Source organism: Dendrobates tinctorius, unplaced genomic scaffold (genome assembly GCF_039654945.1).
Source record: "Dendrobates tinctorius isolate UK_male_01 unplaced genomic scaffold, ASM3965494v1 ptg000028l, whole genome shotgun sequence".
Taxonomy (NCBI): domain Eukaryota; kingdom Metazoa; phylum Chordata; class Amphibia; order Anura; family Dendrobatidae; genus Dendrobates; species Dendrobates tinctorius.
Window position 1 is genome coordinate 52702501 of NW_027361696.1, and position 24990 is coordinate 52727490.

General features: G+C 49.5%; 1 protein-coding gene across 2 annotated transcripts in view; it reads right to left on the bottom strand.

The window, feature by feature from the left end:
- Positions 1-24990, bottom strand: part of MEGF8 (multiple EGF like domains 8) — a 73208-nt gene that overhangs the window by 42897 nt on the left and 5321 nt on the right. For both annotated transcript variants that reach the window (XM_073570716.1, XM_073570717.1), the window contains exons 2-7: positions 2293-2506; positions 1934-2097; positions 1303-1512; positions 982-1162; positions 710-798; positions 100-313 (exon numbers count right to left, since the gene is read on the bottom strand). In XM_073570716.1, coding sequence (XP_073426817.1) covers positions 100-313; positions 710-798; positions 982-1162; positions 1303-1512; positions 1934-2097; positions 2293-2479 — 1045 coding nt within the window. In that variant the 5' untranslated portion in view covers positions 2480-2506. The remainder of the gene's footprint in view (positions 1-99; positions 314-709; positions 799-981; positions 1163-1302; positions 1513-1933; positions 2098-2292; positions 2507-24990) is intronic.

The window sequence follows — 24990 nt, forward strand, 5'->3', positions numbered from 1 at the left end:
AAAAAAAAAATAACTAAGTTAAATTAAGAATACTGCCTGAAAGAAAGGACAATTCTGTTTGTTAGAAAACCTATTTATAAATAATGGACACAGACTCACCCCCAAACACATATAACCAGTTATCCACGGTGGCGGCAGCATGATTAGCCAGAGGAGGGGGGTGCAGAGTGCTGTACGGGCTCAGATTCACCCAGCGCTCCTCCAGGGGCAGGAAAACCCAGGTATCATTAGTCAGTCTCCCACCAGGTAGCTCCCCCCCAAACAAAACCAACGTCCCATTCCACTCCACCGCTATGTGCGAATGCCGAGCAGCCTGCGGAAAACAGGGACACAAGATTAGGTGGAAAGGGTGATGGACAGATTATCATCGATCTGAGTATAACATCTTCTACTACTTTATCTTGATTGATGTCCTTGAGGCCCAGATGAATCGTCAGCGACAGGAGCCATCTCCGATTGCTGCCGTTACACGTAGGTGCTGGATGTAAAACACAGCTGACACCTAATCCCACTCCTTACACCTGCACCCAGGGTGCAACATAAGTGTACTTCATACAGCGGGAGGGGTTTAACTTCAGATAAGAATTCTTGCATGAATTTTCAACGTAAGTACATCAGTCACATCAGTTCAACCAGATATATTTAATAATGTATGCAGTTTCTATTGTGAATCTAGTGAACGAACCATCACGTGGCTAATAGGACGTACCGGACTAGGAATACATTTTTTTCTCTCCCATGTATTTGACGTAAAGTTATAAATGGCCATGTCCCGAAGAGCGGAATTCAGATCCAGACCTAAGTAGGAAAAAAAAGTGATGTCACCAGCATTAGTACTGGCAAATCAAGAGAGGAGCTTAGGATGCTGCCACAGTGGTCCAGTGGCCACAGACTACTAACCGTGGCCACTGGACCACGAATCTGTTCTCTCATCTCTAATCAACCCACATCACTTAGATGCTTCAAAATAATCTTCCTCACCTCCAAAAATATAAAGGGCATTGGTCGGGGAAAGAAAAGCTCCGGCAGCCGCGGTGCGAGGTGTAAAGGATGGATCCTGACTGCTCACATTGTACCATGTCCCGGAGCCCTGGTTGTCAGTCAGAGATAAGTCACAACGTTCCCCAATGTATCCAGGAAAACAGGTGCAGCGCTGAGTTTCCTGAAAGAGAGGGAATAATACAGGCATCTATAGTGTAAAAACTACAAATCCCAGCAGGCCCAGACAGCCAGAATAGGCAGGGAGTAATAGTTTCCCAACAGCACGAGAACAGAAGTCCCATATAACTTTCTCCATGGTACCTGGTTGCACGTTCCATGGTGCACATGGCAGTACGTGCTACAATCCGGGATCTGACATCCGCCTCCGCTCCACCCAGGGTCACACACACACTCGCTGTTTTCCTGACATATTCCGTGTCCAGAGCAACCTTGCGGGCACAAGGAGAAACTGTATGTGGCATTAAACCCCAGCAGATTGTAATTGGCGTCGCTGAAGAGATGAAGGAGCATCTGCAAGAAACAAGGTTGCAAAGAAATTTGCAAAGAAATTAGCAAGAAAACTGCAAGAAAATCTGAAAAGAAAACGCCCATTTGGCCAGAAGGAGAGACGAGCGATTTGATTTTCGCTGCCCTAGTCCAGTCCGGCCCTCCACTTCTGCAACCTCCATTATCGGAACCTCCGGCGCCTATTAGGTGCCACAACGTCATGATATCACAGGGCTGGTAAGCACCAGAGATGTCCAGGATGACCAGAAGTGAAGACCAGCTGCCATCGAGGATGAGACTGGAAACTAATGCATTGCGCACGGCTCATCGCTAGCCAACAGCTATAACGTGCCTATGATGACTTAAGGATGGATCCTCAGTTTTCTAGTTTTGATTAAACAAAAAAAAGAAAAGGACACAGAGTAAATCAAGCAGTGCCGTTTACCTTTCCAGAAGTGGCCTCCAAGGTTGGGGGCAAGCTGCTACCACTTAGGCTGGCCAGGAGGCGGTCGCTGTACGAGTCTCCATCGTATACAAATAGGTAGTCGTAGGTACATTCTGTGTCCATGAAGAGGAACCGCAGCAGCACACGGTAATGGCTGTTTGGGGCTACAAGTAAGAACAGGAAGATAGGCTGAATGGTAGAAAACCCTGAATGTACCCACCACAAAGTGAGGCCCAGGTCACGCCATGCGGCTGCCTACTGCACACGGGCAGCAGGATACAGCAGATAAAACCATCACAGAAAGACATGATCCGATCTGAGCTGCTCCATACTAGCGCCTCTTCTCACGGGTCACGCACCTTCTATCAGCCATTCACAGTTGCCGTTCACTGAATAGTTTCCTGGGCCATCACTGACAAATCCCGGCAAACTGCGGAGAACTGTGCGATGCCCCTTACAGTCCCCGGATGTAGCAATGCTGGCCTGAGCTAGTACCAGGAGGAAGAGGTGCCAGTCGTATGCCCAGAAGCCGGCATGGGCTCCCATTACTGCTCAACATTCCTGGGAGGGAACCTGGAATCAAGAAAAGAACAGTAAGATGCTGAAAACATACATAGATTACATTACTGATCCTGTATTCTACTCCAGAGCTGCACTCACTATTCTGCTGGTGCAGTTATTCTGCTTCAGGAGAATACAAATGATCACAGCCAGCAGAATAATGAGTGCAGCTCTCGAGTATATTATTATTATTTATATAGCACATTTAATTCCACGGTGCTGTAGATGAGAAGGGGTTACATACAAAGTTATAGATTGTCCTTGCGGACTTACATTCTACGGGATACTGAAGAAGAGACAGAAGGTTGGGGGTGCGGCAGCTCGGGTGGTGGTGAGGCGGCAGCTCGGGTGGTGGTGAGGCGGCAGAATGGTTAATGCAGGCTGTAAGCTTTCCTGAAAAGATGGGTTTTCAGGTTCCGCCTGAAGGATCCGAGGATGGTGGATAATCGGACGTGTTGAGGCGTGGAATTCCAGAGGATGGGGGATATTCGGGAGAAGTCTTGGAGGCGATTGTGTGGAGGAGAGTAGGAGGTCTTGGGAGGATCGAAGATTACATGAGGGAAGATATTGGGAGATTAGTTCAGAGATATAGGGAGGGGACAGGTTGTGGATGGCTTTGTAGGCCAGTGTTAGTAGTTTGAACTGGATTCGTTGGGGAATTGGGAGCCAGTGGAAGGATTTACAGTGGGGAAAAACAGGGGAAGAAAGAGGTGGATTAGTCGGGCAGCAGAGTTGAGGACAGACTGGAGTCTGGAGAGTTAGCAGGGAGGCCACAGAGGAGGGTGTTGCAGTAATCAAGGCGGGAGATGAGGAGGGCAAGCACAAGAGTTTTAGTAGATTGAGGGCTGAGGAAGGGACAGATTTTGGAAATATTTTTGAGTGGGAGGAGATAGGAGGTGGCAAGAGTTTGGACGAGCGGTTTGAAGGACAGGGCAGAGTAGAGAGTTACTTCGAGGCAGCGGATTTCAGATGTGGGAAAGAGCGTGATGCCGTTTACCATGATAGATAGGTCGGGTAGGGGAGATACGCAGAGGAAAGATGATGAGTTTGGTTTTGTCTACATTTGAGTTCTAGGAAGCGAAAGGTGAAGGAGGAGGATATGGCTGATAGACACTCTGGGATTCTGGACCTGAGTGTCGTACGCATACTGGTGGTACTGGAACCCATAGGCCTTTAGGAGTTGTCCTAGGCCAAGGGTATAGATGGAAAAAAATAGGGGCCCAAGGACAGAGCCTTGAAGGACTTCAACAGAGAGAGGGCAGGATGAGGAGGAAGTGTTGGAGGGGGAAACCCTAAATGTGCGGTCAGAAAGAGGACAGGTCAAGAAGGAGAAGGATGGACAACTGTGTTAGCTTTGGCTGTGAGTAAGTCATTAGTAATTTTGGTAAGGACCGTTTCGGTGGAGTGGTGGGGGCGGAAGCCAAATTGGAGGTTGTCAAGGAGAGAGTTAGAAGAGAGGAGGGAGGAAAGATGAGCATGGACATGCTGCTCAAGGAGTTTGGAAGCAAACGGGAGCAGTGATATGGGGCGATAGCTGGGCATAGCAGTTGGGTCAAGGTTAGTTTTTTTGAGCATGGGTGTGATGGAGGCATGTTTGAAAGCAGAGGGGAAGGTACCAGAAGATAGAGATAGGTTGAAGAGATGGGTTAGGGCTGTAAGGAGCATGTTAGTGAAGTTGGGGAGCAGGTGGGAAGGGAAGGGGTCAAGTGCACAGGTGGTGAGGTGTGATTTGGAAAGGAGGTGAGTAACCTCTCCTTCAGTGATGTTGGAGAGGGAGGTTATTAGGGAAAGGCAGAGGTTTGGTATGTGGAGTGGTTGAGGAGGTGGAACAGTAAAGGTTTGCCTTGTTCGGTGGATCTTATTTTTGAAGTAGGTGGCAAAGTCCTAGGCAGCGATGAGTGGAGTTGGACGTGGCAGTGGTGGGCGGAAGAGAGAGTTGAATGTGTTGTTTTGGGTTGTAGGATAATAAAGATACAAGGGTTGTGAAATACAGTTGTGGCCAAAAGTATTGACACCCCTGCAATTCTGTCAGATAATATTCAGTTTCTTCCTGAAAATGACTGCAATCACAAATTCTTTGGTATTATTATCTTCATTTAATTTGTCTTAAATGAAAAAACACAAAAGAGAATGAAGCAAAAAGCAAAACATTGATCATTTCACACAAAACTCCAAAAATGGGCCAGACAAAAGTATTGGCACCCTCAGCCTAATACTTGGTTGCACAACCTTTAGCCAAAATATCTGCGACCGACCGCTTCCGGTAACCATCAATGAGTTTCTTACAATGCTCTGCTGGAATTTTAGACCATTCTTCTTTGGCAAACTGCTCCAGGTCCCTGATATTTGAAGGGTGCCTTCTCCAAACTGCCGTTTTTAGATCTCTCCACAGGTTCTATGGGATTCAGGTCTAGACTCATTGCTGGACACCATAGAAGTCTCCACTGCTTTCTCTCAAACCATTTTCTAGTGCTTTTTGAAGTGTGTTTTGGGTCATTGTCCTGCTGGAAGAACCATGATCTCTGAGTCTTTGAGGGAGACCCAGCTTTCTCACACTGGGCCCTACATTATGCTGCAAAATTTGTTGGTAGTCTTCAGACTTCATAATGCCATGCACACGGTCAAGCAGTCCAGTGCCAGAGGCAGCAAAGCAACCCCAAAACATCAGGGAACCTCTGCCATGTTTGACTGTAGGGACCGTGTTTTTTTCTTAGAATGCCTCTTTTTTTCTCCTGTAAACTCTATGTTGATGCCTTTGCCCAAAAAGCTCTACTTTTGTCTCATCTGACCAGAGAACATTCTTCCAAAACATTTTAGGCTTTTTCAGGTAAGTTTTGGCAAACTCCAGCCTGGCTTTTTTATGTCTCGGGGTAAGAAGTGGAGTCTTCCTGGGTCTCCTACCATACAGTCCCTATTCATTCAGACGCCGACGGATAGTACGGGTTGACACTGTTGTACCCTCGGACTGCAGGGCAGCTTGAACATGTTTGGATGTTAGTCGAGGTTCTTTATCCAACATCCGCACAATCTTGCGTTGAAATCTCTTGTCAATTTTTCTTTTCCGTCCACATCTAGGGAGGTTAGCCACAGTGCCATGGGCTTTAAACTTCTTGATGACACTGCGCACGGTAGACACAGGAACATTCAGGTCTTTGGAGATGGACTTGTAGCCTTGAGATTGCTCATGCTTCCTCACAATTTGGTTTCTCAAGTCCTCAGACAGTTCTTTTGTCTTATTTTCTCCATGCTCAATGTGGTACACACAAGGACACAGGACAGAGGTTGAGTCAACTTTAATCCATGTCAACTGGCTGCAAGTGTGATTTAGTTATTGCCAACATCTGTTAGGTGCCACAGGTAAGTTACAGGTGCTGTTAATTACACAAATTAGAGAAGCATCACATGATTTTTCGAACAGTGCCAATACTTTTGTCCACCCTCTTTTTTATGTTTGGTGTGGAATTATATCCAATTTGGCTTTAGGACAATTCTTTTTGTGTTTTTTTCATTTATGACAAATTAATAACAAAGAATTTGTGTTTGTAATCATTTTCAGGAAAAAACTGAGTATTATCTGACAGAATTGCAGGGGTGTCAATACTTTTGGCCACAACTGTAGGTCTATTTAGCAGTGGTGAGGGCTAATTTGAAGGCAAGTGTAGCTTGTTTGAAAGCAGTGAAGTCGTCTGGCAGGCGTGTTTTCTTCCATCGCCGCTCCGCGACCCTGGAGGCTTTTTGCTAAGACTGTTGTGCCAGGGTTGCCTATTGATTTGTTGCACTTTGCCATGCATGAGAGGGGCGACTGAGTCTATGGCTGATGTGAGGGTGGCGTTATTGAAAGCGGTGGCGCTGTCCGTGTCGTGGAGTGAAGATATGGAGGACAGAGGTAGAAGAGAGTCTGTGAATGTCTAGGTGTGCGAGGTTTCTGCAAGGATGTGCTAGTGGCTGGACATGGGGAGCGGGTGGGTAGATGGTGGTCGGATAAGGGGAAGGGAGAGGTTGTGAGATTAGATAGGGAAAGTATAATACAGTATGTAACTCAGGATCAGTAATGTAATGTATGTACACAGTAACTGCACCAGCAGCATACTGAGTGCAGCTCTGGACACACCCCAGAAGAGGAGGAGCGTCGCAGCTGAGCCTCTGCAGGCTGGGGTTTTGCTAAGCTCCTGGGAAGGGAGGTTTTTTTTTCCTGCAAGGACTTTCCATCTGCCCCCTTCCCAGGAAAGAGGACTCTCCCTGGGACTGAGCGCCGGGGCTGTGCCCCTGGCTCCCACCCTCCGGCAAGCCAGCTGGGGGTGGGGGGCCTCATCCACCACCAGGAGGCCCAAGGCACAGCCAGACAGTCCCAGGGATGGGGAAAAAGCGGACCCCAGGGGGCCGCAAGGCTCCAGGGTCCGGGACCCCTGAAGTGAAGGCTGTGGCGGGCCCTTCCCCCGGAGGTGCAGCAGCCGGCAGAGGTGAGGCGGGGCCCCCCCTTAACATCTGGGGCTCCAAGGTTGCGGGAGAGCCAGCTACCACCTACGCCTCCCGCATTCATGCCCACCTCTCCGAGTACGAGGAGGCCAGCAAGCAGCTCAGGAGACTCCGGGGGGAGTTGGAGGGAGCCCGGGTCATCAGTAAAAACAGGCTCCCTGCCTCAAAGAGAGCGGAGGTCACCGCCACGGTCAAGCGGCTGAAAGGGGAGATTCGGGCCCTGGAGGACAGGCGAAGTTCCATCAGGGCCGGCAGCGGCCCCTTCCAGGAAAAGCTGCAGAACGAGGACCGGTTCAGGGCCATGGCCGGTGGGTCTCCTGGGGGGTCAGGAGTCCCCATCCAGGTGGAGGAAAGCGAGGAGGAGGAAGAGCAAGATGGCGCCCACACCACACCCGGGCCGCCTCCACCTGAAGACCTGGCGGACACCAGCGTGAGCCAGGTAACATGCAGCGAGATAGCCCCTGAGCAGGTGGCCCTCCCGCTGGACTCCAGTAACGCGGAGGAAAGCGGGAGCGAGGGGGAGGATGGAGGGAGCGGAAGTAGTTCTGAGGGGGGCTGCCTCATCCTTAAACAAGTACGGCAGACTGAATCCCCAGCACGGTTTGGCACGCTGTTGTTTGGGTATGAAGTCTGCCCGGAGGATGAGGCAACCGGGAAGAGGAGAAACAGGAGGCGCAGGCGTAAGGCTTCTGAAGGCGTGGAGGAACAACTGGTTTTTGCTCCTCTTCCCGGGGCCCCTCTGTCCCGCTGTGTGGAACCCGCTACCCACCCCGGCTCGGGCCCTGTGGTGGGTCCGCAGCAAGGGAGCAGGGAGAGAGATGACTGTTGTGACCTGACTGTCGCATCTGGTGACAGTTCAGACCAGGGCAGCGACATGGAGGTCGGTGCTGGTTGTTGTGTTGGTGGTGGTGTCCAGGCTCAGCCCTCGGTGGCAGGGGGGGCTGGCCTGGCACCAGGCAAAGTTGGTAAAGCCAGGGCTGCACCTCCGGCGGCGAGTGCTGGGGCTTCTGGACCCCCCACGTACGGATCCGCTAAGTCTGGATCGCTAGTGGGGGTCCAGAAGCCTAGGAAGGGCGAACAGAACATCAAGCAGCAGCTGAGGCGGTGCAAAGTGCTGGTCGCTCCCATGTCGGCGCCTGTGGTGAGAGCGGGGTCTCCGGCACGTCGACCCAAAAAGGGGTCCGTGCAGGGGGCTCCGCCGCCGCTGGGCGACGAGGGGGAGTGGCCGGCCTTGCCTGTCTCAAGTGGTGGGCATGGGGTGGCAGCGGTGGTCCGTGAGGGGGGCGTGGCCTCCCCGAGTGTTGCCCGGCCTGCAAAGGCTGTGGCGTGCGGGGGGGGCATGTCCTCCTCGGCCGTCGTCCCACCCGCTGCGTCTGCGTCGCCCGGGGGGGGCATGGCCTCGCAAGGGGTCGCTGCTCTGCCCGTGGTGGCTGTGACTGGCGGGGGGGCGTGGCCTCAGCGGTCGCGACTCCGCCCGCTGTGCTCGCGTCACCCGGGGGGGCCGTGGCCTCGCAGGGGGCCGCGGCTCTGCCTGGGGTGGCTGCGACCGGCGGGGGGGCGTGGCTGCTGCGGGCCCGCTGCCCTCTGTCCCACCCACCCTTCCAAGTAATGCTGTGCTGCCCCCAAAAGCTGGCGGGGAGTTGTCGGGGTCCCCGGCCCACCTACCTTCATCTGAGGGTGCGGGGACTCTGGCGCTCCCTGGCAAGCCGGCGGCGGGGGTGAAGAAAAGTGCAGAGCAGGGAGCGGTGCCAATGGCCGTCCCTGCCCAGAGTAAACAAAACTCAGCAAAAGAAAAAAAAATGGAGCTGAAACCAGGAGCTGCTGTTGCTCCTAGGCCCAGCCAGGGCAGAGTGCATGATGTCATCAGCACTGAGGCATTTAAAGGGGCAGCGGCGCTCCTGGACAGGAGCTGGAGTAGCTCCCAGCAAGAGAGCTCAGGGCCCCCAGCAGGCAAAGAGAGGAACTACACTGGTTTGGGAAATGTAAAAAATGTAAATAATGTTGCTATGTTCACCAATTGTGAGAGTGAGTACGAAAGCGGAGTGGACATATTTGAGGAGATGTTTGCTGAAGTGAATGGTGATATGAGTGACATGGATGAGGGAGTGAGTGCTACTGTGAATGTGGGTGAGTGTGCTGGAGTGAATGCAAATAATAAAAGAGTGAATGGGAGAGTGAGTGGGAGGACGAATGAGGGTGCTGGCACAAGTGGTGGGAGGGCTGGCCCGTCTGCCCCCCTGGCCGCAAGACCCCAACATAGTTATGCGGGGGCCGCGGCTGGGGGTCGGGGTGGTCCTGGGGGGAGTCTCCTCGCCTCCGGGCTCCAGGGACGGCGCTTTGCACCACCGTTTCCTGGAGGCCCTCAAAAAAGGAGAAAGGTCGATAGTGGTAGAGGGGAGGACAGTGGACTTGTCTTTCTGGATAGAGAGACACGGCCTTGCTGCCTTCCAAAACCAAAGGGAGGGAGGGACTGTTTGGTCTCTCCCCACAGCCGGGCAGGGGCCGCAAAGGAGGAATGTGGTCCGTCTTAGGTGGGGGGGCAGTGAAGCTTGTCCACCTAGGAGCAAGGTGGTGGAGCTCCTCCTTAAGATGGGCTTCGGGGCGAATGACATCTTTGCCCTGATACATCCTTCGGCGTCCCGCTTCTTCGACGTCAGCTTTGTGCGGCCAGAGGGGCTTGAGCTCTTCTGGTCTAACTATGAGCTGGTGCGGGAAGAGCCCGGATGGCGAGACTTCGTTGCGCAAGCGGTGTCTCGCCAAAATTCCATCAAGCGAGTGACCGTGGTCACTTGTAACGAGTCACTTGCCGGCGTGGACATTATGACGTGGCTTTCCCGTTACGGGGAAGTCACCGAGGTCCCCAAAAAGAACAGGGATGAATTCGGCATCTGGTCGGGGGGCTGGACCTTCATGGTTAAACTGAAGGTTTCCGGCGGCACGGTCACCCACATCCCTTCCTCGGCGTTCCTGGGAAGGGACAGGATCCTGGTCTTCTACCAGGGGCAACCGAAGGTCTGCCACAAGTGCGGCGACCCCACTCACTTCAGCGCTAGCTGCAAGGTACAGAAATGTGCCTTGTGTGGTGGGGTAGGTCATCTGGCCGCCTCGTGTAAAGACATTCGGTGTCACTTGTGTGGTGACCTAGGTCACCCTCTCAGCCGCTGCCCTCGCTCCTTTTCTAATGCCGCTGCAGGCCCGGCGGGAGGAGTCCGTGAGGGAGAAACCTCTGGCGGCGCTCCTGCAGCTGTGGCAGGTGGTGGAGGGGAAGGGGCTGAGGGACCGGTGAGGAAGGGCAATGCCAAGGTGAGGGGCCCCGCGTATGTGCGGAGGCAAGAAAAACGCCATGGGGGTGGGGGGCAGGTGAAGTCTCGGGCAACCGGGTCGATGCCTGCTCCTCCCTCCAGGCCCGTGGCAAAAGCCTCTGAGGTCCTGAGGGAGAGTGTGGTGAGAGAGGAGATCAGGAGGATGGAGAGGGAGGATAAAGCGGCTGACTCGGACGGGTCCTCACAGTATGAAAGTGTTGATGAGGAGGTCCAGGAGCAGCCTACAGCAGCGGGTGGCAAAAGTAAATGTGCCAATCGTAACAAATCGGGGGGGAAGAAGGCTGGCAAGCCTTCAAAATCTCCCCCGCCCCCGACCACCAGGGTGCGCACGGAAGGGCCCGCTGACCCCCCTCTGATTGATCTCTCCAACCGGTTCAGCGTCCTCGGAGGCTCGGATGATGGGCCGCAAGATGAGGATGCTGGGCCGGGGGTACCACCGGAGGGTCCTTCGGGGGATGGTGGGGTCCGTCCCTCAGGGGGCAGTGTTCCTCCTGGGGGGGGGGGGACAGACCTGGAACCCGGGGGCGAGGACACCGGGGGGGGTGGGATGGACACAACGGGAGCTTCCCTGAAAAGGAAGGTGTCCGACCCCTCCCCAGGTGGAGGTGATAGCAGTGGTAAGAAGTTGGCCATCCAACTTGATCACCCATGATGGCGGAACTCGCCCCGTTGACGCTGGCATCTATTAATGTTGCCAGCATAAAGTCAGATGCGGCTCGCTTCACGGCCTTTGATTTTTTCTCCCGGATTGAGGCAGAAATTTTATTCTTGCAAGAGACCAGACTAACAGACATGGGGGCCATCTATAAAGCACGGAGGGAGTGGAGGTGCGGGCCCTCATACTGGTCTCTTGCGGCCGAGCCGTATAGCGGGGTGGCAGTCCTTTTTAAGACTGCAGCTGTTGAATGCCGACGGGTTACTGAGTTGGAAATGGGGAGGTGCCTGATCCTAGATGTCTTCATGAGGGGACAAGAGCTCCGGCTCATCAACATCTACGGCCCGCAGTCCAAGTGGGACCGCAAATGTCTCTTCCTGAGGATCAAGCCCTTTCTTTTTACGAGCCGGCAGGTGGTCTTCGGTGGGGACTTCAACACCATTACGAGGTCCCGTGACCGGGGGGGTCCCGGAGATCGCCTGGCTTATGATAGCGTCGCGTTGAATAGCATAGCCAGCGAAGCTCGCCTGGTGGATGTCCACATCCGGCACACCCCAGGTCACGGAGGTTTCACCTACCATAGGGGTAGCTGTAGGTCTAGAATAGACAGGTTTTTTTTGAAGGAGGACGCCATCTTTTCTGCTGTGTCCGCCGTTGAGGTGGAGTTCTCCGATCTCTGTCTAATTTTCTTTTCTCTGAATGTTGCAGAGACTCATCGGATGGGAAGAGGGCTGTGGAAGCTCAATTCGTCCCTGCTGGAAGAAGCGGAGGTGAGACAATCCTTCGAGGACTTTCTTCAGAGCCAGGTACCGCTGTTGGATCTCTGTAGTAGTAAGTCAGAGTGGTGGGAGATCTTCAAAAAGCGGGTGGCGGGGTTCTTCCGTCAGCTCTCGAGCCTCTGGAGTCTGAACAGGCACCGCTTGTACCAGGCCCTGGGGAGGAAACTCGAGCAGCTTGTCTCGACTGGAGGTGACCGTGAGGAAATCTCCAGAGTGAAATCTTAGCTCAAGAGGTGTCAGTATGATAGACACACATCTTTAGTTTTTGAGAGGGACTTCGGGAAGTACCGCTCACCCGACCCTTACAGAAACTGTAAGATGTCAGTGAATTGTAAGATGGTGACAGGACTGATCGACAGTACGGGGTCCCTGAACAGATCCAAATCAGGGATCCTGGAGGTGGTCAGATCCTTCTACTCACACCTCTTGGAAAAGAAGGATCTGGATCGGGACAGGATGTCGGCTTTCCTGGCTGAAACCGTCCCTGAGCCAGGGGGTGATCCCTCTCTTGGTGTTTTGGCAGAGGAAATCAGGGAAGAGGAAGTGAGACTGGCCATTGATGGGCTTCGGCCCAAGAAATCGCCAGGTCCGGATGGCTTAACATCCGAGTTCTATAAGACTTTTAGGGACTCCTTGGTCGCCCTCTTGACAGGGGTATTTAATGAGTGTCTCTCCTCGGGCACTCTTCCCGACTCAATGAGGAAGTCAGCCCTCATTATTCTGTCAAAGGGTAAGGATCCGTCCCGTATCGAGAATTGGCGTCCCATAGCGCTTCTCGATACGGACCGGAAGGTTCTGGCCAAGGTGCTGTTTAATCGGCTGGTGAAGTTTGCACCCCGGCTCCTTTCAGGGGCCCAGCATTGCTCTGTTCCGGGCCGCAGTACTTTTAGTGCTGTGCTCGGTGTCCGAGAGGCAGTGGACAAGGTAGGGCAGGTCACTGGAGGGGGTACTTGCTGTCATTAGATCAAGCGAAAGCCTTTGACCGGGTCAACCACGAGTACCTCTGGTCCGTCCTTTTGAGGTATGGTCTGCCTGGGAGGTTTGTAAAATGGTTAGAGATCTTGTACCAAGGGGCTGAGACTTTTCCGCTGGTGAACGGTTGGTCAGGTCGCCCTTTTGAGGTGGGTTCTGGGGTCCGTCAGGGCTGTCCGCTGAGCCCGCTTTTATACGTGTTCGCGATCGATCCCTTCCTAAGGAGGGTAGATCGTGGACCGTTGGCGGGAGTCGGGATGGACCAGGCGGGCTCTGGGTCCTCTCTGAGGGTGGTGGCGTATGCCGATGATGTTTCCCTTTTCGTGTCCTCGAGAAGGGAGGCGGATTGGGTCATGTCGGAGGTAGTGCGCTACTCGGAGGCATCCGGGTCCATGATCAACCGGGATAAGTGTGAAAGTCTCTGGCTGGGAGGGGGAGATGCCAGGTTTGATCTCCCGGACACCCTTCCAGGGCCCCAGGCCACCGCCAAAATTCTAGGCATCGAATTTGGCCCCGGGGATTACCCCCAGCAAAATTGGGAGGGCAGACTTAAGATCGCCGCCCAAAAGGTGGACCAATGGAAGGGTTGGTCTTTAACCCTGAGGGAAAGGGTTGCCCTGGCTAAAGGCTTTCTGCTACCTTTATTAATATACCTGGGCAGTGTGTGCATCTTGCCGGAACCTCTCTGGACACGGGTCTATAGCCTGTTCTTCCAATTGTTATGGGGGAATAGGCTTAACCTAATCAAGAGGGAGGTTACATACCGTACGAGGAGACTAGGCGGGTTGGGTATGGTCAACCCCGTGGTGTTTCTAGTAAACACCTTTCTTAAGACTAACATCTCCAACCTCTGGCTAGAGAGGGCTCCTCCGTGGGTAGTCTCCTGCAAGGGTTGGCTTTGGCCTTTCTTCCAGGAATGGGAGACAGGAGGGCAGGTGAAGGACCTACGCACACCTCATGGGCATCTCCCGGCTTACGCTACCCCGGTTCTGAAGGTGATCCGCCGGTGGGGTCTGGGAATGCGGGAAATCAGGACCATGTCGAGGCAGTGCCTTGACAGGAGGGTCCTGTTGACCCATTTCCAGAAGCCCCTGGCCCTTAAGGATTGCCCAGGCCGGGATCTGGAGGTCGGGCTGGGGCTTTTAAATTCTAAGCGGATCCCCATGAAGTTTTGGGACTTGACCTGGCGCTGCTTCCACGGGAGGCTGTATGTAAAGGATAACTTGAAGTGCAGGAAATCCGATGATCGGGGTTGTCCCCGTGAGGAGTGTGGCGACGTGCTGGAAAGCATGGAGCACTTCCTGCTTCATTGTCCCTTTAATGCAGAGGTTTACAACAGGGTGGGTGCTTCCATACGTTGGCCGCGGCTGGCGTCCCTCTCCTACGCTGAGTGGGCCTATGGAGCGTTCAGATCCCTGGGTGGCCGGGACCCGTGCACTTTATTCCTAGTCAGTGTAGTGGTTAGGTTCTACACTTGGAATGCACGGTGCCTAGTTTCGACGCGGAAAAAAACCCTCCCGAGGGATGAGGTGGTAGGAAACATCTTGGGTGACCTGGTGAAGGTCCGTTCTTTGGAGTTCGAAAGGTTGGGTGTGAGGAAGGCCTCTTGGCTTTGGAGGGGCCTCTCCTTTTAGAAACGCACTCAAGGGAGAGCTAGCTCTGTGTGAATGAGGGTAGGGATAGCATAAGTTTCACTGGGTGTTAGGGACAGAATTAGGGGCAGATAGGGACAGGGAGGGACAGGCACTGAGGGACAGATAGAGAGTTAGTTATGATAAGTTAGGTAGAGTAGGGGCAGGTAGGGACAGATAGGGACAGTTTCTTTAGGGACAGAAGTAGGGACAGTCTTAGTTGTTGAGGGACAGGGTGAATGTGTTAGTGAGGGATGGGGCCTCCAGAACTCCTTTCCTGGTGTTGGGCTGGTGCATGTCACTTTAGCTTTTTGTTTTGGAAGCATGAAATGTAATGGATATTGGGCTTGCAGGCACCAAACTTGGGCCTGTGGCAAGGTTTTTGGAAATGTGGTTAATACTTATTGTTTGGGTAATATTATCACTGGTTATAGCAGGTCGTATCTTAGGTGTATAACAAGTGTAGTATGTGCTTTTTGTGTATCTGTACATGTATGCAGTATTGTATGTATGTCGTTAGGATGGTGCTTTTAAAAAAATGTATATATTATAGTTAGGAAAGGGGGAAGGGGTTTCTTGCGGGAGGGAGGGGGAAGTTTGGACCCTGGAATGGACCCTGAGAAATCAAGGGCCGAAGATCAGAAGGAAGATGGCCTGGGAACTACACCAAGGACCATGGGAAATATATAAGGAAATGTAGAGGCGGGCCATAAACTTTCCTGGACCCTGAGGTGCTGTTTTTTTTTTCTGAGGCCATAAACTTTCATGGACCTAGGTGTGGAAAAGGCTACGAACTTGTGGACCTGTGGTGTGGGTGGTGGGAAAAAATAAATAAATAAAAAATAAATAAATAAAAAAAAATAAATAAAAGGGAAAAAGGGGGGTGGTTTCTTGCTGTGTTGAGGGGAAGTAGTTGAGGGTCTGCCAAGATGGCTGTTTTTTCTGTTTAAGGCAGTGGGCCAGAAAAAGTGTTTACTTTCCTGTTTTAAATCCAGTATATAGGAATGAATGGGAGCATGAGTGAAGGTGTGAATGGGGTTGAATGTGAAGGAATGGATTTTTGTTTGTTTTCTTTGTTTTTTTTTTTTTTGGAGGTTCCTGCTGGGGGTCCCTCAGGCTGCAAAGCCTGGAGACACTGCACTATGTCCTTCAGAGATGGACTGTCGTAAGCTAGCATATTTGCACAAGTTTTTTTTTTTGTATGTCGGTGTGGTTTATTTTAGTTCATGTATCGTGGTTTTTGATTTCTGGAATGTTGTTTTTGTCTGTCTTATGTATTGTGTTTTTGATATTTTTATAATAAAAGAGATACAGTATGTACAGTTGAAACCAGAAGTTTTCATACACTATAAAAAAAAAAAAAGACACGGATGTTTTTCTCAATATCTGACATGAAATCAGAGTAAACCTTTCCCGTTTTAGGTCAATTAGGATTACCATAATTATTAATATTTGCCAAATGCCAGAATAATGAGAGAGGGAGAGAATGTTTAAGGCATTTTATTACTTACTGCAAAGTCAAAAGTTTACATACCGTATATACTCGTATATAAGTCGAGATTTTCAGTCCATTTTTTGGGAGCTGAAAGTCCCCCCTCTCGGCTTATACGCGAGTCATATAACCAGGGGGTCGGCAGAGGAGGGGGAGCGGGGGTGTCAGAGATAATACTGACCCCCATGACGCGTCTCTGCAGCCCCCTTCCTTCCTTCAGCGGTCACGTGATACTGCTCATTAAACTCATGAATATGTGCATATTCATGAGTTTAATGAGCAGTACCACGTGACCGCTGAAGGAAGGGAGACCGTGGGAGAACGGGGCTGCAGAGACTGCGCCAGGAGGGGGTAAGTATATGCTGTATTCACCTCTCCCAGGTCCATTGCTGTTCGCCGCTGTCTGCTGCGTCCTCTGTCAGTGACATTCAGCCAGCAGAGGGCGCAGTGACGTGGTTAGTGCACGCCGTGCCCTCTGCTGCCTGAACGTCACTGACAGATGAAGCGCAGACAGCGGCGATGGACCCGGGACAGGTGAATATCTCAGGTACCGGGTCCTGAGCCAGCGGCGATACCTGTCCCCCATAGTGCGCCGGTGTCCCCGCCTGCTCAGGACCCGACACCTGGCCCCCAGCGACGAGAGGTGAGTATGTCTTTTTTCCAGCAGCATATGGGGGCATAATCTATGGAGCATCTTATGGGGGAAGCATATGGGGGCATACTCTATGGAGCATCTTATGGGGGCAGCATATGGCGGCATAATCTATGGAGCATCTTATGGGGCCATCATTAACCTTTTATGCAGCATTATATAAGGCATATTATTCTATGGAGCATCTTATGGGGCCATTATTAACCTTTGTGCACCATTATATGGGGTGTATTTTGTACAGAGCATCTTATGGGGCCATCATGAACTGTATGAAGCATTATTTGGGGATTCAGATTCAATATGGATATTCAAAAACATTTAACCTACTGATGTCTCAACTAATTTTACTTTTATTAGTATCTATTTTGGTTTTTGAAATTTACCAGTAGCTGCTGCATTTTCCACCCTAGGCTTATACGTGAGTCAATAAGTTTCCCAGTTTTTTTGTGGCAAAATTAAGGGGGTCGGCTTATACACGAGTATATACAGTACATTTTATTAGCATTTGGTACCATAGCCTTTAAACTGAATGACTTGGGTAAAACGTTTGGGATATCCTTCCACAAGCTTCTCACAATAGTTGGTCGGAGTTTGGGCCCATTCCTCCTGACAAAACTGGTGTAACTGATCCAGGTTTGCAGGTCGCATTGCTCGCACCGGTCTTTTCAGCTATGTTCATAAATTTTCAATAGGATTGAGATCAGGGCTTTGTGTTGGCCACTCCAAAACATTGACTTCGTTATCCTTAATCCTCTTTGTTACCATTTTGGCAGTATGCTTCGGGTCATTGTCCATTTGGAAGACCCATTTCCGCCCAAGATTTAACTTCCTGGCTGATGTCCTGAGATGTTGCTTCAGTATTGCCACATAATCTTCTTTTCTCATGATACCATCTATTTTGTGAAGTGCACCAGTCCATCCTGCAGCAAAACAACTCCAAAACATGATGCCGTCACCACCGTGTTTCACAGTTGGGATGGTGTTCTTAGTCTTCCAAGCTTCTCCCTTTTTCCTTCAAGCGCAACGATGGTCATTATGCAAAAAAAATTCAATTTTAGTTTCACCAGACCACAGGACATGTCTTCAAAAATTAAGGTCTTTGTTCCTGTGTGCATTTGTAAACATTAATCTGGCTTTTTTTTGTTTTTTTTGGTGTAATGGCTTTTTCTTTGCATAGTGACCTTTCAGCCCCATGATGATACAGTTCTCGTTTCACTGTAGATATTGACACAATCTTAGCAGCTTCTGCCATCATCTTCACAAGGTCTTTTGCTTTTTTCCTTGGGTTGAAATGCACATGTAAAGCATCTTCATCTCTAGGACACAGAACCTGTCTCCTTCCTGAGCGGTATGATGGCTGGACATTCCCATCTTGTTTCCACTTGTGTATAATTGTTTGTACAGATGAACGAGGCACCTTCAGGTATCTTGACATTGTACCCAAGGATGAGCCAGACTTGTGCAAGTCCATAATTCTTCCTGGTATCTTGGCTGATTTCTTGAGACTTTCCCATGATGCTACACAATGAAGCAGTGTTTTATTTTTCTATAGTGCTCTGAAATTCATGTGTAAGCCTTTTTTTTTTTTTTTTTTTTACCAAGGACATCCCATTCTCTATGACCGTAGTGTCTCCCAGCAGCTGGCACAAAGACACCACAGTGATGCTGAGGACAGAAGACCCCAGGTGTGCTGGGTGCTGTGGCGCACACCTGTAATCCTAGCTGCTATGGGAGGCTTGGGCTGTGGGATCACTTGAGCTTGTCAGTTCTGGTTCGTTCTGTGCTATGTAAATCAGGGGTCTTCTGTCCTCAGCATCACTGTGGTGTCTTTGTGCCAGCTGCTGGGAGACACTACGTTCATAGAGAATGGGATGTCCTTGGTTAAAAAAAAAAAAAAAAGAGGCTTACAAAGAAGCAGTGTGTTTCAGGTGTGCATTAAAATACATCCACAGGTGTGTCTCTAATCAACTCAGATGTTGCCAAACAATCTATCAGAATCTTCCAAACACATGACATCATCATATGGACAGTCCAGGATTGTTTAAAGGCATAGTAATCTTAGTGTATGTAAACTTTTGACTTTGCAGGAAGTAATAAAAATGCTTTAAAACATTCTCCCTCTCTCATTATTGTCACGTAGACCCGTCCTGTGTGACGCGACCCGCAGGCCGGTAACTGAAACTACAAGACGCGGCACGTGATACTGTCCTGTGTGGCATGGCCAGCCGGCCGGTACTAAAACAACAAGACACGGAGAAAGGGGAAACAGTTACAACGGTGGGCCCTGTGATAGGGAAAGGGGACGTGGAGACCTCCTGCACTCCCCTAAGTCAGCGTCCCTAACGCTCCTAACGTTCCCTATGCTGGTTCCACACCGGGCGCCGATCAGGAACCTGTCGCCCTAGCACACCCTACACCTATCCCTTGCTAGGGAACTGGGTGGTGCAGGCACTGGCCCCACCACTGTACTAATACACACTAAGGAAAAACACAAACAAGGCAACACACCACTTAGCTTTACTCTGTTGCACTTGCTCCTGGCAACAGAGTCCACCACCAGAATGCAGCTCTCCTCCTGAATAGCTGCCACCAAGCTCTGTCAGAGCTACAAGGAAATCCCCTCAGACTCCTTCCACACCAGGGCTAAGAGAGTGCTGCAAGGAACGCTCTCCAGCTTCTTCCTCCACCAAGGATGGTTGAAATGAACACTATCACCAACACTGATTGCAACACCTGTGACTCTTTTATAGCAGAGCCAGAGCAATCACACCTGCATTATAATCATGTGCAAAAACTAAAGAAACCAGAGTGCAATGACGCTCACCACCACCGGGGGCAAATTTAGAACAAAAGACACCACAGTGCAATAATCCTAATGGCCACCGGGGGCAAAAAACAAACTTAAGCACAGCTTAAGAAAAAAAAAAAGGTTACCTGTGCTTTTTATCAGTCCTGATCCAGCATGGATCATGACAATTATTCTGGCATTTGGCAAATATTAATAATTATGGTAATCCTAGTTGACCTAAAATGGGAAAGGTTTATTCTGATTTCATGTCAGCTATTGAGAAAAAACATGCAGATGTGTCTTTTTAAATAGTGTATGATAACTTCTAGTTTCAACTGTAGCTCAGGATCAGTACAGGATAAGTAAAGCTTTGCAAGTACTAAATAAATATACATTTTAATCTGAATAATATAATACACAAAGTAAAATCCTTCTAACACCGTAACTAATTCACAAAACAAGCAGAGTGCAATGATCCATGTAAATTAATCATTTACAAATTCATATGAAAGTCACATCATAACTAGAGTTGAGCGATACCGTCCGATACTTCAAAGTATCGTATCGGATGGTATCGGCCGATCTTTAAAAAAAGTATCGGTATCGCCGATTCCGATACCGGAAGTCCCATTCAAGTCTATGGGACTTCCGGTATCGGAATAAGAAAAACCCTTTCCTGCCCTTGTACAGCCTCTCTGGGGTCTGTACTGGCCTTTCGGGGGGCTGTGCCGGCCTGCCAGGGGGTCTGTGCAGGCTCCGGTGGTCTGTGCCGGCCTGCCGGTGGTCTGTGCAGGCTCCGGGGGGCTGTGCCGGCCTGCCGGGGGGCTGTGCCGGCCTGCCGGGGGGCTGTGCAGGCTCCGGGGGGCTGTGCCGGCCTGCCGGGGGGCTGTGCCGGCCTGCCGGGGGGCTGTGCCGGCCTGCCGGGGGGCTGTGCAGGCATCGTCCGATGGGACTACAAGTCCCATCGGGCGATGCCTGCTACCATGACAGTGATTGACACATTAGCCAACGATGGGACAGTAGTAGTCCCATCATCCGGCTAATGTGTTAAATGTAAAAAAAAAAAAAAAAAAAATTACATGCTACATACATACAACATGCATACTACATACATGCTACATTCATACTACATACTACATACATGCTACATTCATACTACATAAATACTACATGCAACATACATACTACATATATACTACATGCATGCTACATACATACTGCATGCTACATACATACCACATATATACTACATGCATGCTACATACATAACACATATATACTACATGCATGCTACATACTACATGCTACATACTACATATATACTACATGCATGCTACATACTACATGCTACATACATACTACATATATACTACATGCATGCTACATACATACTGCATGCTACATGCATGCTACATACATACTACATACATACTACATGCTACATACATACTACATATATACTACATACATACTACATGCATGCTACATACATACCACATATATACTACATGCATGCTACATACATACTACATGCTACATACATACCATATACATACTACATGCATGCTACATACATACTACATGCATGCTACATACATACTACATGCATGCTACATACATACTACATGCTACATACATACTACATATATACTACATGCATGCTACATACATACTACATGCTACATACATACTACATATATACTACATGCATGCTACATACATACTACATGCTACATACATACTACATATATACTACATGCATGCTACATACATACTACATGCATGCTACATACATACTACATGCTACATACATACTACATGCTACATACATACCACATACATACTACATATATACTACATGCATGCTACATACATACTGCATGCTACATGCATGCTACATAGATACTACATACATACTACATGCTACATACATACCACATATATACTACATACATACAATACATTCATACAATACATACATAGACATACAGTACATATAACATAGAGTAACATACTTACCAATACTTGTCACATTGTTCCCCGAAGCCATTGTCTTTTCCGGAATAAATATTAACATAACAAACCACAAAAATACTCACCCACGATCCGAAGCAGTCCACGAGTGTGTCCCACGACGATCTTGGGTAGAGAACTGCAGCATCAGATGATGCTGCCGTTCTCTACGGGCTGCAGGAATCCAATGACGGAAGGTAGGTATCCTTCCGCACTGTATTCCTCCGCCACTTAAAAAAAAAAAAAGTCCCTAGTCTCACTTTATGCCATTGCTGTGTGGGAAATTCCCACACAGCAATGGCATAAAGTGAGACTAGGGACTTTTTTTTTTTAAGTGGCGGAGGAATACAGTGCGGAAGGATACCTACCTTCCGTCATTGGATTCCTGCAGCCCGTAGAGAACGGCAGCATCATCTGATGCTGCAGTTCTCTACCCAAGATCGTCGTGGGACACACTCGTGGACTGCTTCGGATCGTGGGTGAGTATTTTTGTGGTTTGTTATGTTAATATTTATTCCGGAAAAGACAATGGCTTCGGGGAACAATGTGACAAGTATTGGTAAGTATGTTACTCTATGTTATATGTACTGTATGTCTATGTATGTATTGTATGAATGTATTGTATGTATGTAGTATATATGTGGTATGTATGTAGCATGTAGTATGTATGTAGTATGTATGTAGCATGCATGTAGTATATATGTAGTATGTATGTAGCATGCATGTAGTATATATGTAGTATGTATGTAGCATGCATGTAGTATATATGTAGCATGTATGTAGTATGTATGTGGTATGTATGTAGTATGTATGTAGCATGCATGTAGTATATATGTAGTATGTATGTAGCATGTAGTATATATGTGGTATGTATGTAGTATGTATGTAGTATGTATGTAGCATGTAGTATGTATGTAGCATGCATGTAGTATATATGTAGTATGTATGTAGCATGTAGTATGTATGTAGCATGCATGTAGTATTTTTTTTTTTTTTTTTTTTAACATTTAACACATTAGCCGGATGATGGGACTACTACTGTCCCATCATTGGCTAATGTGTCAATCACTGTCATGGTAGCAGGCATCGCCCGATGGGACTTGTAGTCCCATCGGACGATGCTTGCACAGACCCCCGGACATCAGCACAGCCCCCCGGCAGGCCGGCACAGCCCCCCGGCAGGCCGGTACAGACCCCCACAGGGTGCACAGACCACCGGCAGGCCGGCACAGACCCCCACAGGGTGCACAGACCACCGGCAGGCCGGCACAGCCCCCCGGCAGGCCGGTACAGACCCCCACAGGGTGCACAGACCACCGGCAGGCCGGCACAGCCCCCCGGCAGGCCGGTACAGACCCCGGGCAGTCCACACAGCCCCCCGGCAGGCCGGCACAGCCCCCCGGCAGGCCGGCAGAGACCCCCGGAAGGCCCGAAATGACGGCGCATCATGATGCGCACACACCGCGCATCATGATGACGTCAGTCTGTCAATCAACTTTGAACTTCCGATTCCGATGCCGAATTCCGATATTGAAAAAATATCGGAAGTCGGTATCGGAATTCCGATACAGCAAGTATCGGCCGATACCCGATACTTGCGGTATCGGAATGCTCAACACTAATCATAACTAGTGTTGAGCATTCCGATACCGCAAGTATCGGGTATCGGCCGATACTTGCTGTATCGGAATTCCGATACCGACTTCCGATATTTTTTCAATATCGGAATTCGGCATCGGAATCGGAAGTTCAAAGTTGATTGACAGACTGACGTCATCATGATGCGCGGTGTGTGCGCATCATGATGCGCCGTCATTTCGGGCCTTCCGGGGGTCTCTGCCGGCCTGCCGGGGGGCTGTGTGGACTGCCCGGGGTCTGTACCGGCCTGCCGGGGGGCTGTGCCGGCCTGCCGGGGGGCTGTGCACCCTGTGGGGGTCTGTACCGGCCTGCCGGGGGGCTGTGCCGGCCTGCCGGTGGTCTGTGCACCCTGTGGGGGTCTGTGCCGGCCTGCCGGTGGTCTGTGCACCCTGTGGGGGTCTGTGCCGGCCTGCCGGGGGGCTGTGCCGGCCTGCCGGGGGGCTGTGCTGATGTCCGGGGGTCTGTGCAAGCATCGTCCGATGGGACTACAAGTCCCATCGGGCGATGCCTGCTACCATGACAGTGATTGACACATTAGCCAATGATGGGACAGTAGTAGTCCCATCATCCGGCTAATGTGTTAAATGTTATAAAAAAAAAAAAAAAAAAATACTACATGCATGCTACATACATACTACATGCTACATACATACTACATACATACTACATGCTACATACATACCACATATATACTACATACAATACATTCATACAATACATACATAGACATACAGTACATATAACATAGAGTAACATACTTACCAATACTTGTCACATTGTTCCCCGAAGCCATTGTCTTTTCCGGAATAAATATTAACATAACAAACCACAAAAATACTCACCCACGATCCGAAGCAGTCCACGAGTGTGTCCCACGACGATCTTGGGTAGAGAACTGCAGCATCAGATGATGCTGCCGTTCTCTACGGGCTGCAGGAATCCAATGACGGAAGGTAGGTATCCTTCCGCACTGTATTCCTCCGCCACTTAAAAAAAAAAAGTCCCTAGTCTCACTTTATGCCATTGCTGCGTGGGAATTTCCCACACAGCAATGGCATAAAGTGAGACTAGGGACTTTTTTTTTTTTTTTAAGTGGCGGAGGAATACAGTGCGGAAGGATACCTACCTTCCGTCATTGGATTCCTGCAGCCCGTAGAGAACGGCAGCAACAGCTGATGCTGCAGTTCTCTACCCAAGATCGTCGTGGGACACACTCGTGGACTGCTTCGGATCGTGGGTGAGTATTTTTGTGGTTTGTTATGTTAATATTTATTCCGGAAAAGACAATGGCTTCGGGGAACAATGTGACAAGTATTGGTAAGTATGTTACTCTATGTTATATGTACTGTATGTTTATGTATGTATTGTATGAATGTATTGTATGTATGTAGTATATATGTGGTATGTATGTAGCATGTAGTATGTATGTAGTATGTATGTAGCATGCATGTAGCATGCAGTATGTATGTAGCATGCATGTAGTATATATGTAGTATGTATGTGGTATGTATGTAGCATGTAGTATGTATGTAGCATGCATGTAGTATGTATGTAGCATGCATGTAGTATATATGTAGTATGTATGTAGCATGTAGTATGTAGCATGCATGTAGTATATATGTAGTATGTATGTAGCATGCATGTAGTATGTATGTAGCATGTAGTATGTATGTAGCATGCATGTAGTATGTATATGGTATGTATGTAGCATGTAGTATGTATGTAGCATGCATGTAGTATATATGTGTTATGTATGTGGTATGTATGTAGCATGCATGTAGTATGTATGTAGTATGTATGTAGTATATATGTAGTATGTATGTAGCATGTAGTATGTATGTAGTATGTATGTAGCATGCATGTAGTATATATGTAGTATGTATGTAGCATGTAGTATGTATGTAGCATGCATGTAGTATATATGTAGTATGTATGTAGCATGTAGTATGTATGTAGCATGCATGTAGTATATACACTCACTGGCCACTTTATTAGGTACACCATGTTAGTAAGGGGTTGGACCCCCTTTTGCCTTCAGAACTGCCTCAATTCTTCGTGGCAGAGATTCAACAAGGTG